We start from the raw sequence: 16,929 nt of genomic DNA on the forward strand, positions 1-16,929 counted from the left end.
GTTGGTTAGGGTTATGGGTTGTTCTGACTCCTGGGGGTGACTGTTAAATATAGTGAAGTTGGATAGGGTCATAGGTTATGGGTTGTTCTGACTCCTGGGGGTGACTGTTAAATATAGTGAAGTTGGATAGGGTTATAGGTTATGGGTTGTTCTGACTCCTGGGGGTGACTGTTAAATATAGTGAAGTTGGATTGGGTTATAGGTTATGGGTTGTTCTGACTCATGGGGGTGACTGTTAAATATAGTGAAGTTGGTTAGGGTTATGGGTTGTTCTGACTCATGGGGGTGACTGTTAACCCTAACCAACTTCACTATATTTAACAGTCAGCCCCATGAGTCAGAACAACCCATAACCCTAACCAACATCACTATATTTATGGGTCAACTCTCTGTGCCTCCTAGAGCATTACATGCATTTGTTTGTGACATTAACAGTTGAGTGCTGTCAGTGTCATATGACAAACCTGGGCAGTCTCAACTGGTTCAGAACAGACATGGCAGAGAGAGAGAGAGAGAGAGCCTGTGGGAGGGACCACAGGAGGAGAGAGAGCCTGTGGGAGGGACCACAGGAGGAGAGAGAGCCTGTGGGAGGAGAGAGAGCCTGTGGGAGGGACCACAGGAGGAGAGAGAGCCTGTGGGAGGGACCACAGGAGGAGAGAGAGCCTGTGGGAGGGACCACAGGAGGAGAGAGAGCCTGTGGGAGGGACACAGGAGGAGAGGCGTGGTGAAGATTTATTTGCCTAGATTACTATAAGCTTTCTCACGGGTGTGTGCAGTGTGGATGGACGCTCAGTGTGTGAAGGGGAAGCTCTGCAGAGTAACAGGTTGGAGAGACTCCTTGGAGGACCTGGGGTTTGATGAGCTTGATCAACCTGGTGGTGACAGAGGAATGAAATGCTTCTTGGGCTTTAGCTGTGAGGAAGGAATCTAAAGAAGACTGCTTGTTGTTTCTCTTCTTGTCTATTTGAGGATGTTTTCTTGTCAAAGAAGTTGTCTCAGGTGAGCAGTACAATACGGTGGCTTCTCTGAGTGCTAGTTTTACTCTGGACTTTTACTTTCACATACAGTTAACTTCAACAGTTGTATTTTCTACTTCAGTTGGCTACTGTGTGTTCAGTTAGGAGGTAGTGAGGGAAGTTATTTTGGCAAGGAGATAGTGTAGTAATAACTGTAAAGCCGAAGCCCCCATAGATTGTATCGAATTACTGTCAGTGAGTCCGCGTTACCTCAATTAAGCAGCAACCTCATCCTTACTACATTTCAACGGTAGGCTACAACCTCATCCTTATTACATTTAAACGGTAGGCTACAACCTCATCCATATTACATTTCAACGGTAGGCTACAACCTCATCCTTATTACATTTAAACGGTAGGCTACAACCTCATCCATATTACATTTCAACGGTAGGCTACAACCTCATCCATATTACATTTAAACGGTAGGCTACAACCTCATCCTTATTACATTTAACGGTAGGCTACAACCTCATCCTTATTACATTTAAACGGTAGGCTGCAACCTCATCCTTATTACATTTCAACGGTAGGCTACAACCTCATCCTTATTACATTTCAACGGTAGGCTACAACCTCATCCTTATTACATTTCAACGGTAGGCTACAACCTCATCCATATTACATTTCAACGGTAGGCTGCAACCTCATCCTTATTTTCAACATTCCATATTACATTTCAACGGTAGGCTACAACCTCATCCATATTACATTTCAACGGTAGGCTACAACCTCATCCATATTACATTTCAACGGTAGGCTACAACCTCATCCTTATTACATTTCAACGGTAGGCTACAACCTCATCCTTATTACATTTCAACGGTAGGCTACAACCTCATCCTTATTACATTTCAACGGTAGGCTACAACCTCATCCATATTACATTTCAACGGTAGGCTGCAACCTCATCCTTATTACATTTAAACGGTAGACAGCAACCTCATCCTTATTACATTTAACCGGTAGGCTGCAACCTCATCCTTATTACATTTCAACGGTAGGCTGCAACCTCTACCTTATTACATTTCAACGGTAGGCTGCAACCTCATCCTTATTACATTTCAACGGTAGGCTGCAACCTCTACCTTATTACATTTCAACGGTAGGCTGCAACCTCTACCTTATTACATTTCAACGGTAGGCTGCAACCTCTACCTTATTACATTTCAACGGTAGGCTGCAACCTCATCCTTATTACATTTAACCGGTAGGCTGCAACCTCATCCTTATTACATTTAACAGTATGCAACCTCATCCTTACAGGTAAAACATTTACATTTACATTATGTCTAAGTCAAACAACACTACCAGGTTACAGTCCAGAGGTAAAACAACACTATTTAACAGTAGGCTGCAACCTCATCCTTATTACATTTAAACAGTAGGCTGCAACCTCATCCTTATGTCTCATTTCAACGGTAGGCTGCAACCTCATCCTTATTACATTTCAACGGTAGGCTGCAACCTCATCCTTATTACATTTAACCGGTAGGCTACAACCTCATCCTTATTACATTTAACTGGTAGGCTGCAACCTCATCCTTATTACATTTAACCGGTAGACTGCAACCTCATCCTTATTACATTTAACCGGTAGGCTGCAACCTCATCCTTATTACATTTAAACGGTAGGCTGCAACCTCATCCTTATTACATTTAAACGGTAGGCTGCAACCTCATCCTTATTACATTTAAACGGTAGGCTGCAACCTCATCCTTATTATATTTAAACGGTAGGCTGCAACCTCATCCTTATTACGACAGACAACACTACCAGGTTACAGTATGTCTCTACAGGTAAAACAACACTACCAGGTTACAGTATGTCTCTACAGGTAAAACAACACTACTAGGTTACAGTATGTCTCTACAGGTAAAACAACACTACCAGGTTACAGTATGTCTCTACAGGTAAAACAACACTACCAGGTTACAGTATGTCTCTACAGGTAAAACAACACTGCTAGGTTACAGTATGTCTCTACAGGTAAAACAACACTGCTAGGTTACAGTATGTCTCTACAGGTAAAACAACACTGCTAGGTTACAGTATGTCTCTACAGGTAAAACAACACTACCAGGTTACAGTATGTCTCTACAGGTAAAACAACACTACTAGGTTACAGTATGTCTCTACAGGTAAAACAACACTACTAGGTTACAGTATGTCTCTACAGGTAAAACAACACTACTAGGTTAAATAGATGGAGTATGTCTCTACAGGTAAAACAACACTAAAGGTTACAGTATGTCTCTACAGGTAAAACACTACCAGGTTACAGTATGTCTCTACAGGTAAAACAACACTACTAGGTTACAGTATGTCTCTACAGGTAAAACAACACTACTAGGTTACAGTATGTCTCTACAGGTAAAACAACACTACTAGGTTACAGTATGTCTCTACAGGTAAAACACTACCAGGTTACAGTATGTCTCTACAGGTAAAACAACACTACTAGGTTACAGTATGTCTCTACAGGTAAAACAACACTACTAGGTTACAGTATGTCTCTACAGGTAAAACAACACTACTAGTATCATCCTGATCAAGATTGTGAATTGTGGTGTAACCGTAGAAGTGTCCCTACAGCGCTGAAGTAGCAGAAATAGATGGAGAAGTGTCCCTACAGCTCTAAAATAGTAGTAATAACTGGAGAAGTGTCCCTACAGCGCTGAAGTAGTAGAAATAACTGGAGAAGTGTCCCTACAGCGCTAAAATAGTAGAAATAACTGGAGAAGTGTCCCTACAGCGCTAAAATAGTAGAAATAACTGGAGAAGTGTCTCTACAGCGCTAAAATAGTAGAAATAACTGGAGAAGTGTCCCTACAGCGCTAAAATAGTAGAAATAACCGGAGAAGTGTCCCTGCAGCTCTAAAATAGTAGAAATAACTGGAGAAGTGTCCCTACTGCACAGTGTTTTCCATTTGTGTCCTACCATCTCGAAGTATGCAGTATGTTTAACACATGGCACTGTGTGTGTTTAACGTATGGGGCTGTGTGTGGTTAGCGTATGGGGGCTGTGCGTGGTTAGCGCATGGGGCTGTGTGTGGTTAGCGTATGGGGCTGTGTGTGGTTAGCGCGCTGTGTGTGGTTAGCGTATGGGGCTGTGTGTGGTTAGCGCATGGGCTGTGTGTGGTTAGCGTATGGGGCTGTGTGTGGTATTTGTGGAATTGGCAGTTCTAGGGTATCAGTTATCCTCACCTAGGCCCAGAGCCTAAAATGAACACCCGCCACCTGCTGAACGTGGGTAGATTTTGCCGTTGGCAGGTAAGAATGTATAATTCTCCAGCTATGTTAGTGCGTGGCAGTACTCCAGGCTCTACAGTGGGGGTATTTCATAAAAATAGTCAAGCATGGGCCCAAGTGAGTTGTGATTTATAGCTAAATAAAAGCTGCAGTAGCTGTTTTCAAAGTATTAATGCCATTTTGTTTCGTATCTGTTAATGCACAAAGAAAGCTATAACATTAGGATTCAGATATCAGGCATCAACACTGCCTGTCTGGGGGGCTTTGAGTGCTGAAATATTTGTTTTTAGAAGCAATGGGCACAGGCATAAAAGTTGGTCTAATTTACTCAAGTATCCTACAGTGATTTCTTGTTAATTTACATTGTTTTGTTCACAAGCTAGGTTACTTTTTCAATGTTTGAGTTTCCTCCCACTGCTAGCAAAAAGAGACCTCGTTGGCTCTCTACTAGTGACACAGGCACAGGTGATGACTTGAGTGGCCCTGTTACCAAGGTAACCTTAAAAGGGCAGCTAAACATTTTTTGTCTGATATTTATGTTAAAAATACTCAGGTCACAGAATAGTAAATTACATTGAGAAATATAACCAATAACTTCTTACTAGTAATACATTTCTTGTTTTAGAAACATTACTAATCATGGCAGTTTGTTTGTTTCTTTGTGTAATTATGGCAGCACATTTTTAAAAATTTTGTCTGGTAGATTTATTTTGTATCTACCTGCCACAGTGGCTGCTATACAAACAGTTTTAGGCCCTGTCTAGGCCTGTCTTTTATCTGTCTGTGTCCTCTCCTTACCCTGTGTGTGTAGTTTGATATAATAAAAGTTTACCAAACGCTCTTCAGCCCAGCTTGATCAAAACAGGAAATGATGTCCTGAACTGACTGACTGGGGATAATGGAGAATAGGTAGACTTTCTCTCCCCAACTAACTGTGTGTGTGTGTGTGTGTGTGTGTGTGGTTTGACTGTTAGTCCCACTGACTCTCTCCTGTGTGTGTGTGTGTGTGTGTGTGTGGTTTGACTGTTAGTCCCACTGAGAGTGTGTGTGGTTTGACTGTTAGTCCCACTGACTCTCTCCTCTGTCTCTGTGTGTGTGTGGTTTGACTGTTAGTCCCACTGACTCTCTCCTCTGTCTCTGTGTGTGTGTGGTTTGACTGTTAGTCCCACTGTGTGTGTGGTTTGACTGTTAGTCCCACTGAGTGTGTGTGTGGTGTTTGACTGTTAGTCCCACTGAGAGTGTGTGTGTGGTTTGACTGTTAGTCCCACTGACTCTCTCCTTTGTCTCTGTGTGTGTGTGGTTTGACTGTTAGTCCCACTGAGAGTGTGTGTGGTTTGACTGTTAGTCCCACTGAGAGTGTGTGTGTGGTTTGACTGTTAGTCCCACTGAGAGTGTGTGTGTGGTTTGACTGTTAGTCCCACTGAGAGTGTGTGTGGTTTGACTGTTAGTCCCACTGAGAGTGTGTGTGTGGTTTGACTGTTAGTCCCACTGAGAGTGTGTGTGTGGTTTGACTGTTAGTCCCACTGAGAGTGTGTGTGTGGTTTGACTGTTAGTCCCACTGAGAGTGTGTGTGTGGTTTGACTGTTAGTCCCACTGAGAGTGTGTGTGTGGTTTGACTGTTAGTCCCACTGAGAGTGTGTGTGTGGTTTGACTGTTAGTCCCACTGAGAGTGTGTGTGTGGTTTGACTTTGACTGTTAGTCCCACTGAGAGTGTGTGTGTGTTTGACTGTTAGTCCCACTGAGAGTGTGTGTGTTTGACTGTTAGTCCCACTGAGAGTGTGTGTGTGTGTTTGACTGTTAGTCCCACTGAGAGTGTGTGTGTGGTTTGACTGTTAGTCCCACTGACTCTCTCCTCTGTCTGTGTGTGTGTGTGGTTTGATTGTTAGTCCCACTGACTCTCTCCTCTGTCTCTGTGTGTGTGTGGTTTGATTGTTAGTCCCACTGACTCTCTCCTCTGTCTCTGTGTGTGTGTGTGTGGTTTGACTGTTAGTCCCACTGTGTGTGTGGTTTGACTGTTAGTCCCACTGAGTGTGTGTGTGTGGTTTGACTGTTAGTCCCACTGAGTGTGGTTTGACTGTTAGTCCCACTGACTCTCTCCTCTGTCTCTGTGTGTGTGTGGTTTGACTGTTAGTCCCACTGAGAGTGTGTGTGTGGTTTGACTGTTAGTCCCACTGAGAGTGTGTGTGTGGTTTGACTGTTAGTCCCACTGAGAGTGTGTGTGTGGTTTGACTGTTAGTCCCACTGACTCTCTCCTCTCTGCAGCGCTGCACTCAGGCCGGCCAGTCGTTGATGGAGTTCTTGCAGGGGAGCGGTGACTACTGCCACGCCCAACATCTCAGCGCTTGAGCCCAGGCCCCCCGGGGGGAGGATGGCCCTGCTAACCTGCTGCACCTCCCACCCCTGAATGCCCACAGCCAGGTCGCCCTCTCCACCCAGACCCAGACACCCCCACTCTGACTGTAGACTGACCGACGGACGGCAGGCCCACTAACTCACCAGATGGGGTAGTGAGTGTCGGTGGCAAAGGGCAGCGTAAGCTAACGGACAGCTACCTCTTCACCCCCCCGGCACCTTACTCTTCACCCTGTCCAACCCCCACTCTATTCCCAGCACCCCAAGACACCCTGGACAGGAGAGACTTGAGAGGACCTTGTAAAGTCCTTCTGAGGTGGGGTGTTGTTGCTGGGGTTTGTTCCTCAGCCTCAGAAAGACTAGCAGGGGTGACCTGCCTTCTTGGCTTCCTGCCTGGCTTCCTGCCTGCTGTGTCAGGACAGTGTAGTGTATCTGGTGGGCTGGGTGCTGCTCTGTCAGGGTGAGTGCGGCCCCTGGGTCTGGGTCGACGTCGTGGCGTCTTCTCCTGAGAGTGGGATCCTCAGTGTGTCCAGAATGAACCGTCCGGCTCCCCCCGTCGAGGTCTCCCACAAGAACATGAGGTTCCTCATCACACACAACCCCACCAACGCCACCCTCGACACCTTCATCGAGGTGAGACAGAAGAACCTTCCACACAACACCACTAACACCACTCTTATCACCTTCATCGAGGTGAGACAGAAGAACCTTCCACACAACACCACTAACACCACTCTTATCACCTTCATCGAGGTGAGACAGAGAAGAACCTTCCACACAACACCACTAACACCACTCTTATCACCTTCATCGAGGTGAGACAGAGAAGAACCTTCCACACAACACCACTAACACCACTCTTATCACCTTCATCGAGGTGAGACAGAGAAGAACCTTCCACACAACACCACTAACACCACTCTTATCACCTTCATCGAGGTGAGACAGAGAAGAACCTTCCACACAACACCACTAACACCACTCTTATCACCTTCATCGAGGTGAGACAGAGAAGAACCTTCCACACAACACCACTAACACCACTCTTATCACCTTCATCGAGGTGAGACAGAAGAACCTTCCACACAACACCACTAACACCACTCTTATCACCTTCATCGAGGTGAGACAGAAGAACCTTCCACACAACACCACTAACACCACTCTTATCACCTTCATCGAGGTGAGACAGAAGAACCTTCCACACAACACCACTAACACCACTCTTATCACCTTCATCGAGGTGAGACAGAAGAACCTTCCACACAACACCACTAACACCACTCTTATCACCTTCATCGAGGTGAGACAGAGAGGAATCTTCCAGACTGTTCTGGCTCTCGGTCGTCTAATCCTGCTGAGTTAGAAGTGGTACCTAGGTAACTGATCTAAAATCAGATTACTCCTCCGGGTTCACACTGCACGTTCTTAGCCCAGGGCTAAGCTTCATGAATATTCATGTTAGGTGAAAATGGAAATGTCACAATGAATGGAATTTGATGACAATTAATATTTGAATTGGGTGACAATCTGTGATTGGCTAACCCTGAAAACTTGGTTCTAAGAACAGTGTGTGAGCCTCTCAGGGAAAATCCAGAACTGATGGTAGATCAGCATCTAGGGAAAACTTAATCCTACTCGGTCTGATTGGTATTACCACTGTAACTAGCTGTGTCATGTGACAGGGTGGTTACCAAATCAATCTAACTGGTATTACAACTGTCATTGTCACACCTCCGACTCATGAATGGTTTTAATGAAGTTACCTCTCCCTATTCCAGGACCTGAAGCAGTATGGTGCAACAACAGTGGTGCGGGTGTGTGAGGTCACCTACGACAAGACACCTCTGGAGAAGGATGGCATCACAGTCATGGTGAGCAAAGATACACACACACACACACACACACACACACACACACACACACACACACACACACATAGGATCCCTCTTCTCTACACTCTCTCACTAGGGTTCTATTCACTAGGAACCAAACGGAAGCAAAACAGGCTGAAATGAAGGGGGACCTACCTGAACTTGTCCAATGAGAAAAGCTTTTTTTCATTTTTCTGTTGCAAGACGTTTTGCTACGGTGCCGAAAGTTCTGGTACGCTGTGCACTAATGAATACGACCCTGGTGGTGTTCAGTAGGTACAAAATTAGGTGAAATGTGGCCTGCTACTGTCTGAACTGGCCCATTGTGACTAGTCTACTGGTATCTGAACTGGTCCATTGAGACTAGTCTACTGGTATCTGAACTGGTCCATTGAGACTAGTCTACTGGTATCTGAACTGGTCCATTGAGACTAGTCTACTGGTATCTGAACTGGTCCATTGAGACTAGTCTACTGGTATCTGAACTGGTCCATTGAGACTAGTCTTACTGGTATCTGAACTGGTCCATTGAGACTAGTCTACTGCTATCTGAACTGGTCCATTGAGACTAGCCTACTGCTGTCTGAACTGGTCCATTGAGACTAGTCTACGGGTATCTGAACTGGTCCATTGTGACTAGTCTACTGGTATCTGAACTGGTCCATTGAGACTAGTCTACTGCTATCTGAACTGGTCCATTGTGACTAGTCTACTGGTATCTGAACTGGTCCATTGAGACTAGTCTACTGGTATCTGAACTGGTCCATTGTGACTAGTCTACTGGTATCTGAACTGGTCCATTGTGACTAGTCTACTGGTATCTAAACTGGTCCATTGAGACTAGTCTACGGGTATCTGAACTGGTCCATTGAGAGTAGTCTACTGCTATCTGAACTGGTCCATTGAGACTAGTCTACGGGTATCTGAACTGGTCCATTGTGACTAGTCTACGGGAGCTGAACTGGCCCATTGTGACTAGTCTACTGCTATCTGAACTGGTCCATTGTGACTAGTCTACTGGTATCTGAACTGGTCCATTGAGACTAGTCTACTGGTATCTGAACTGGTCCATTGTGACTAGTCTACGGGTATCTGAACTGCTCCATTGAGACTAGTCTACTGGTATCTGAACTGGTCCATTGAGACTAGTCTACTGGTATCTGAACTGGTCCATTGAGACTAGTCTACTGGTATCTGAACTGGTCCATTGAGACTAGTCTACTGGTATCTGAACTGGTCCATTGAGACTAGTCTACTGGTCCATTGAGACTAGTCTACTGGTATCTGAACTGGTCCATTGAGACTAGTCTACTGGTATCTGAACTGGTCCATTGAGACTAGTCTACTGGTCCATTGAGACTAGTCTACTGGTATCTGAACTGGTCCATTGAGACTAGTCTACTGGTCCATTGAGACTAGTCTACGGGTATCTGAACTGGTCCATTGAGACTAGTCTACGGGTATCTGAACTGGTCCATTGAGACTAGTCTACTGGTCCATTGAGACTAGTCTACGGGTATCTGAACTGGTCCATTGAGACTAGTCTACGGGTATCTGAACTGGCCCATTGTGACTAGTCTACTGGTATCTGAACTGGTCCATTGAGACTAGTCTACTGCTATCTGAACTGGTCCATTAAGACTAGTCTACTGGTATCTGAACTGGTCCATTGAGACTAGTCTACTGGTCCATTGAGACTAGTCTACTGGTCCCATTGAGACTGGTCCATTGAGACTAGTCTACTGGTCCATTGAGACTAGTCTACTGGTCCATTGAGACTAGTCTACTGCTACCTGAACTGGTCCATTGAGACTAGTCTACTGCTATCTGAACTGGTCCATTGAGACTAGTCTACTGCTATCTGAACTGGTCCATTGAGACTAGTCTACTGCTATCTGAACTGGTCCATTAAGACTAGTCTACTGGTCCATTGAGACTAGTCTACTGCTATCTGAACTGGTCCATTGAGACTAGTCTACTGGTCCATTGAGACTAGTCTACTGGTCCATTGAGACTTGTCTACTGCTATCTGAACTGGTCCATTGAGACTAGTCTACTGCTATCTGAACTGGTCCATTGAGACTAGTCTACTGCTATCTGAACTGGCCCATTGTGACTAGTCTACGGGTATCTGAACTGCTCCATTGAGACTAGTCTACTGCTATCTGAACTGCTCCATTGAGACTAGTCTACTGGTATCTGAACGGGTCCATTGAGACTAGTCTACGGGTATCTGAACTGGTCCATTGAGACTAGTCTACGGGTATCTGAACTGCTCCATTGAGACTAGTCTACTGGTATCTGAACTGGTCCATTGAGACTAGTCTACTGGTATCTGAACTGGTCCATTGAGACTAGTCTACTGGTCCATTGAGACTAGTCTACTGGTCCATTGAGACTAGTCTACTGGTCCATTGAGACTAGTCTACTGGTCCATTGAGACTAGTCTACTGGTCCATTGAGACTAGTCTACTGGTATCTGAACTGGTCCATTGAGACTAGTCTACTGGTCCATTGAGACTAGTCTACTGGTATCTGAACTGGTCCATTGAGACTAGTCTACTGGTCCATTGAGACTAGTCTACGGGTATCTGAACTGGTCCATTGAGACTAGTCTACTGGTCCATTGAGACTAGTCTACGGGTATCTGAACTGGTCCATTGAGACTAGTCTACGGGTATCTGAACTGGCCCATTGTGACTAGTCTACTGGTATCTGAACTGGTCCATTAAGACTAGTCTACTGGTATCTGAACTGGTCCATTGAGACTAGTCTACTGGTCCATTGAGACTAGTCTACTGGTCCATTGAGACTAGTCTACTGGTCCATTGAGACTAGTCTACTGGTCCCATTGAGACTGGTCCATTGAGACTAGTCTACTGTCCATTGAGACTAGTCTACTGCTACCTGAACTGGTCCATTCAGACTAGTCTACTGCTATCTGAACTGGTCCATTGAGACTAGTCTACTGCTATCTGAACTGGTCCATTGAGACTAGTCTACTGGTCCATTGAGACTAGTCTACTGCTATCTGAACTGCTCCATTGAGACTAGTCTACTGGTCCATTGAGACTAGTCTACTGCTATCTGAACTGGTCCATTGAGACTAGTCTACTGCTATCTGAACTGGTCCATTGAGACTAGTCTACTGCTATCTGAACTGGCCCATTGAGACTAGTCTACGGGTATCTGAACTGGTCCATTGAGACTAGTCTACTGCTATCTGAACTGCTCCATTGAGACTAGTCTACTGCTATCTGAACTGCTCCATTGAGACTAGTCTACTGCTATCTGAACTGCTCCATTGAGACTAGTCTACTGCTATCTGAACTGCTCCATTGAGACTAGTCTACTGCTATCTGAACTGGTCCATTAAGACTAGTCTACTGGTATCTGAACTGGTCCATTGAGACTAGTCTACTGGTCCATTGAGACTAGTCTACTGGTCCATTGAGACTAGTCTACTGGTCCCATTGAGACTGGTCCATTGAGACTAGTCTACTGCTGTCTGAACTGGTCCATTGAGACTAGTCTACTGCTGTCTGAACTGGTCCATTGAGACTATTCTACTGCTATCTGAACTGCTCCATTGAGACTAGTCTACTGGTCCATTGAGACTAGTCTACTGCTATCTGAACTGGTCCATTGAGACTAGTCTACTGCTGTCTGAACTGGTCCAGTGAGACTAGTCTACTGGTATCTGAACTGGTCCATTGAGACTAGTCTACTGGTCCATTGAGACTAGTCTACTGCTATCTGAACTGGTCCATTGAGACTAGTCTACTGGTCCATTGAGACTAGTCTACTGCTATCTGAACTGCTCCATTGAGACTAGTCTACTCGCTCTGTTTAAAAAAAAAAATCTCCAGTATGTTCCTACTGACCCTGTTTCCTCTCTCTCTCTGCCATGTGGAGGATGTTATTCATGATCTCACCCTGCTGCACATGTGTTGGAGTAGAGGAAACACTACCTCCTGCCCCGAACACACACACACACACACACACACACACACACACACACACATCTGGCTCAGCGTCAGGGTTTACCTCATGGTTTTACTCCTCTCTTGTCTCCCAACATCCTCTCCTCTCACCTGGTCTTTCTTTTTCTTCACTCTCTCTCCTTTCTCTCTCTCCTTTCTCTCCCTCGGAGTTAATAACGTTGTTGGGAGCAGAGAGCGAGTACCCTCTCAGAGGAGGGGTAGCATCAGATGAGAAGGATGTAGAGATAGCTAGAGGCCCGGGTTACATAAGGCCCTTAACCACCCTCTGTCTGTTGTGTTAGCAGAGTGACACGGTCACACAGAGTCCTCTCTCTTCTCTTCCCTGTGTGAGAGAGAGCCTTGTATCCTGGCTGACTGAGTCCTCTCTCTTCTCTTCCCTGTGTGAGAGAGAGCCTTGTATCCTGGCTGACTGAGTCCTCTCTCTTCTCTTCCCTGTGTGAGAGAGAGCCTTGTATCCTGGCTGACTGAGTCCTCTCTCTTCTCTTCCCTGTGTGAGAGAGAGCCTTGTATCCTGGCTGACTGAGTCCTCTCTCTTCTCTTCCCCCTGTGTGAGAGAGAGCCTGGTATCCTGGCTGACTGAGTCCTCTCTCTTCTCTTCCCTGTGTGAGAGAGAGCCTTGTATCCTGGCTGACTGAGTCCTCTCTCTTCTCTTCCCTGTGTGAGAGAGAGCCTTGTATCCTGGCTGACTGAGTCTGGCTCTGGTCAAAGGTAGTGCACTATGTAGGGAATAGGGTGCCATTTGGGACGTACCCTTGTACACTTGCTGACTGACTGGCTCAGTGCCTCCTCTTCAATAGGAACACAGCAGAGAGCAGAAGATTAGCCACCAGCTGAGAGAGAGTGTCTGGCAGGTGAAACCCAGTTCCCTGTTCCCCTCCACATCTCCCTGAACTCCAGATGAAAACCATGTTGTCTGTCTCATTCAGAACGCTGTGTAATGTGCTGTTCTGTCTGACATGGCTCGTGATGCTTTCATTGCTCAAAGAGGTTATCTATTGGCATTATATGGAGAAATGTTACTCCCACACTCTCTGCTTTTGCAGGTTACTTTAGTCTTACCAGTGTATCAGTAATGGTGGGGGTATATTTGGAGGCCATATATAACCAGTAATAACAGTGGTAAGTACCAGAGGTGTGTCCATCCACCTTGTGACTGACTTAACATAGACCATCCTCTGTAGCATGTGATAACGTTCAGCTGGCTGATATAAAGGGACTGTGGACTCATTCAGGAAGTGGCCCAAAATGGCACCCTATTGTGTCTATATAGTGCACTACTTTTGAGCAGAGCTGTATGGGCCCTAATCATAAGTAGTGCACTGCACTATAAAGGGAATAGGGTGCCAGATTTGAGACCTACACTCTCCCAAACGTCTCGCTGGTTGTCGAATGAGAGTCAAGTTGCAGAGGAAGAAGGATACCATGGCGACGAGGTCTGTTCTGGGGGTTCTGAGAAACGGCCCAAGACGTTCTTCGGGCCACAATTAGAACTCTGCCTCCTCCTCCAAGCTCTTGTCTTTAGCTCTGGGCTGCGTTGGTTGGACTTGGAATGAGCTTCACGACATGAATAGATTACTGTTGACATACCAGGCAGCTCTGTTCACCTCTTAGTACATGTAAATGTTATTTTTAACCACATCCTCTCTACAGTCGAAGATTCTATTAGGGAGAGATTTACTCTCAAGGTTGTCACAACAGGTTCACCCATTATGGAGTTCTGTGGCGTCAAAACAGACATGTAAATGGACATTTCTGTATCTTCGGTGTTGTGGTGACTTCTACATATTTTGATGCCCACAACTTCTTTAGATATCCACAACAGGATGCAGCGAAATTCAAGGCATTTCATGTGAGGTTAGGGTCAGGCCTTGCCGTGTACAGGATTAGTGTCCTACCTGGAACATTGAACAGAGAGTAGAATGGATCCTGTGGTGGGTTTTGCCTGTGTGTTACTGGTAGAATGGGTCCTGTTGTGTGTTTTGCCTGTGTGTTACTGGTAGACTGGATCCTGTTGTGTGTTTTGCCTGTGTGTTACTGATAGAATGGGTCCTGTTGTGTGTGTTACTGGTAGAATGGGTCCTGTTGTGTGTTTTGCCTGTGTGTTACTGGTAGAATGGATCCTGTTGTTTGTTTTGCCTGTGTGTTACTGGTGGATGGATCCTGTTGTGTGTTTTGCCTGTGTGTTACTGGTAGAATGGGTCCTGTTGCGTGTGTTACTGGTAGAATGGGTCCTGCTGTGTGTGTTACTGGTAGAATGGATCCTGTGTCTGTCTAAAATGGCGCCCTAATATCCTATATGTTGCATTACTTTGTACCATTTTTTTTCCATGGCAAAAATGTAAACTCGAAGCAGACCAAACTCGTTGATCCTTTAACTTGCTGGATGTTGTGGCTGTAGTTTGAAAAGCCATGTGACTCTGGATGACGACATAATGATGTTTCCAACATGGCTGTTTTTCCCAAAACGTTACAGCCGCTTGATGTTTTGTTTCCTTGTCACGATACTAATGAGTATCACAATACTGGTATGGTCCCGACCCCTGTTATGGTCCCGACCCCTGGTATGGTCCCGACCCCTGGTATGGTCCCGACCCCTGGTATGGGTCCGACCCCTGGTATGGTCTCGACCCCTGGTATGGGTCCGACCCCTGGTAAATAGGAAACGCTGACTGGCGCTGACAAGACATCCTCTTGTTCATCCTGTAATATCAGTCCTTCAGATCACTTTCTTGTTTTGTTTTTTGAGAAAGTCCCAGTTGCACCCTTCTATTCATGGCAGTGTGAAATAGTGATGTCATCATAACATCTTTCCCAGCCAGGCCTGTGATCCACTGGCTCAGCTGAGCCCCCAAGGGCTTTTGAAGGGAGTTGTTGTCTTGGTAACGCATTGTCGTCAAACACACAAGATGTTTGTCCCTGGGAGCAGGTATTGTGTTGTTGGAAGTCCCACTCCACTAGAAGATAAGAGATGACTCTCTCTCTCTGTCTCTCTCTGTCTCTCTCTGTCTCTCTGTCTCTCTGTCTCTCTGTCTGTGTCTCTGTCTGTGTCTCTGTCTCTCTCTCTCTCTGTCTCTCTGTCTCTCTGTCTCTCTGTCTCTCTGTCTCTCTGTCTCTCTGTCTGTCTCTGTCTGTGTCTCTGTCTCTCTCTCTGTGTCTCTGTGTCTCTGTGTCTCTGTGTCTCTGTGTCTCTGTGTCTCTGTCTCTCTGTCTCTCTCTCTCTCTCTGTCTCTCTGTCTCTCTGTCTCTGTCTCTCTGTCTCTGTCTCTGTCTCTCTGTCTCTGTCTCTCTCTCTCTGTCTCTCTGTCTCTCTGTCTCTCTGTCTCTCTGTCTCTCTGTCTCTCTGTCTCTGTCTCTGTCTCTCTGTGTCTCTGTCTCTCTGTCTCTCTGTCTCTCTGTCTCTGTCTCTCTGTCTCTCTGTGTCTCTGTCTCTCTGTCTCTCTGTCTCTCTGTCTCTCTCTGTCTCTGTCTCTCTGTGTCTCTGTCTCTCTGTGTCTCTGTCTCTCTGTCTCTCTCTCTGTCTCTCTGTGTCTCTGTCTCTCTGTGTGTTATTTTTTTAAAATTTTTTACATGTAACCTTTTATTTAACTAGGCAAGCCAGTTAAGAACAAATTCTTATTTACAATGACGGCCTATCCTGGCCAAACCCGGACGACGCTGGGCCAATTGTGCGCCGCCCTATGGGACTCCCAATCACGGCCGGATGTGATACAGTGTCTGATGGGTCTCTAGTGTGACTGATCCCTCCTAGACACCCATGGTTTCTGCTTCAAGCCTTCATCTGTCCAATGGAGGAGTCAAACAGCTGGTTTGAGCATCCTTGATGCTGAATGGTGCATTAGGTCTGTATCTGACCAGGTGATGGATGTCTTAGTTCATCTACCATCTACCATCATACCATTCATCTAATCCTTCAATGAAAGAGTGTTTGTCATTTGTCATTGGGGCGGCAGTGTAGCCTAGTGGTTAGAGCGTTGGACTAGTAACCGGAAGGTTGCAAGTTCAAACCCCCGAACTGACAAGGTACAAATCTGTCGTTCTGCCCCTGAACAGGCAGTTAAACCCACTGTTCCTAGGCCGTCATTTGTTCTTAACTGACCTGCCTAGTTAAATAAATAAAGGTAAAACATTATAGGGGATGGTAGCCCAACATGGCCAGAAAAATACATTGTATCCAACCGACTGATTAATGTACAGTAGCCAAACCCATTAAACGTTGAAGTCAAACAGTTCCCCACAGTTCACTCAGTGAAGAAGAGGTGACCACACATCTGTTCTCTGTTGTGGTTCTGCACCAACTACAAACAAACCCCTTATAGTGTTGTCTGTGTTGACAGAAGGCTTTCCTGATGCTGTGGGTGCTGATGGAACATGTTTTGTGTCCCAAATGGCACCCTATTGCCTACATTGTGCACTACTTTTGACCAGAGCCC

The 16,929-nt window shown here is 45.7% G+C and overlaps 1 protein-coding gene across 4 annotated transcripts in view; it reads left to right on the top strand.

Moving 5' to 3' along the window:
- Positions 1–16,929, top strand: part of ptp4a3b (protein tyrosine phosphatase 4A3b) — a 62,701-nt gene that overhangs the window by 37,151 nt on the left and 8,621 nt on the right. For 3 of the 4 annotated variants that reach the window (XM_065027380.1, XM_065027379.1, XM_065027381.1), the window contains 2 exons: positions 6,532–7,254; positions 8,403–8,495. In XM_065027380.1, the coding sequence (XP_064883452.1) occupies positions 7,156–7,254; positions 8,403–8,495 (192 nt within the window). In that variant the 5' untranslated portion in view covers positions 6,532–7,155. Of the gene's footprint in view, positions 1–760; positions 1,000–6,531; positions 7,255–8,402; positions 8,496–16,929 lie in introns of those variants that run through there. The other variant, XM_065027378.1, reaches the window with a different exon arrangement.

This window comes from Oncorhynchus nerka, linkage group LG14, assembly GCF_034236695.1.
Source record: "Oncorhynchus nerka isolate Pitt River linkage group LG14, Oner_Uvic_2.0, whole genome shotgun sequence".
NCBI classification, from domain to species: domain Eukaryota; kingdom Metazoa; phylum Chordata; class Actinopteri; order Salmoniformes; family Salmonidae; genus Oncorhynchus; species Oncorhynchus nerka.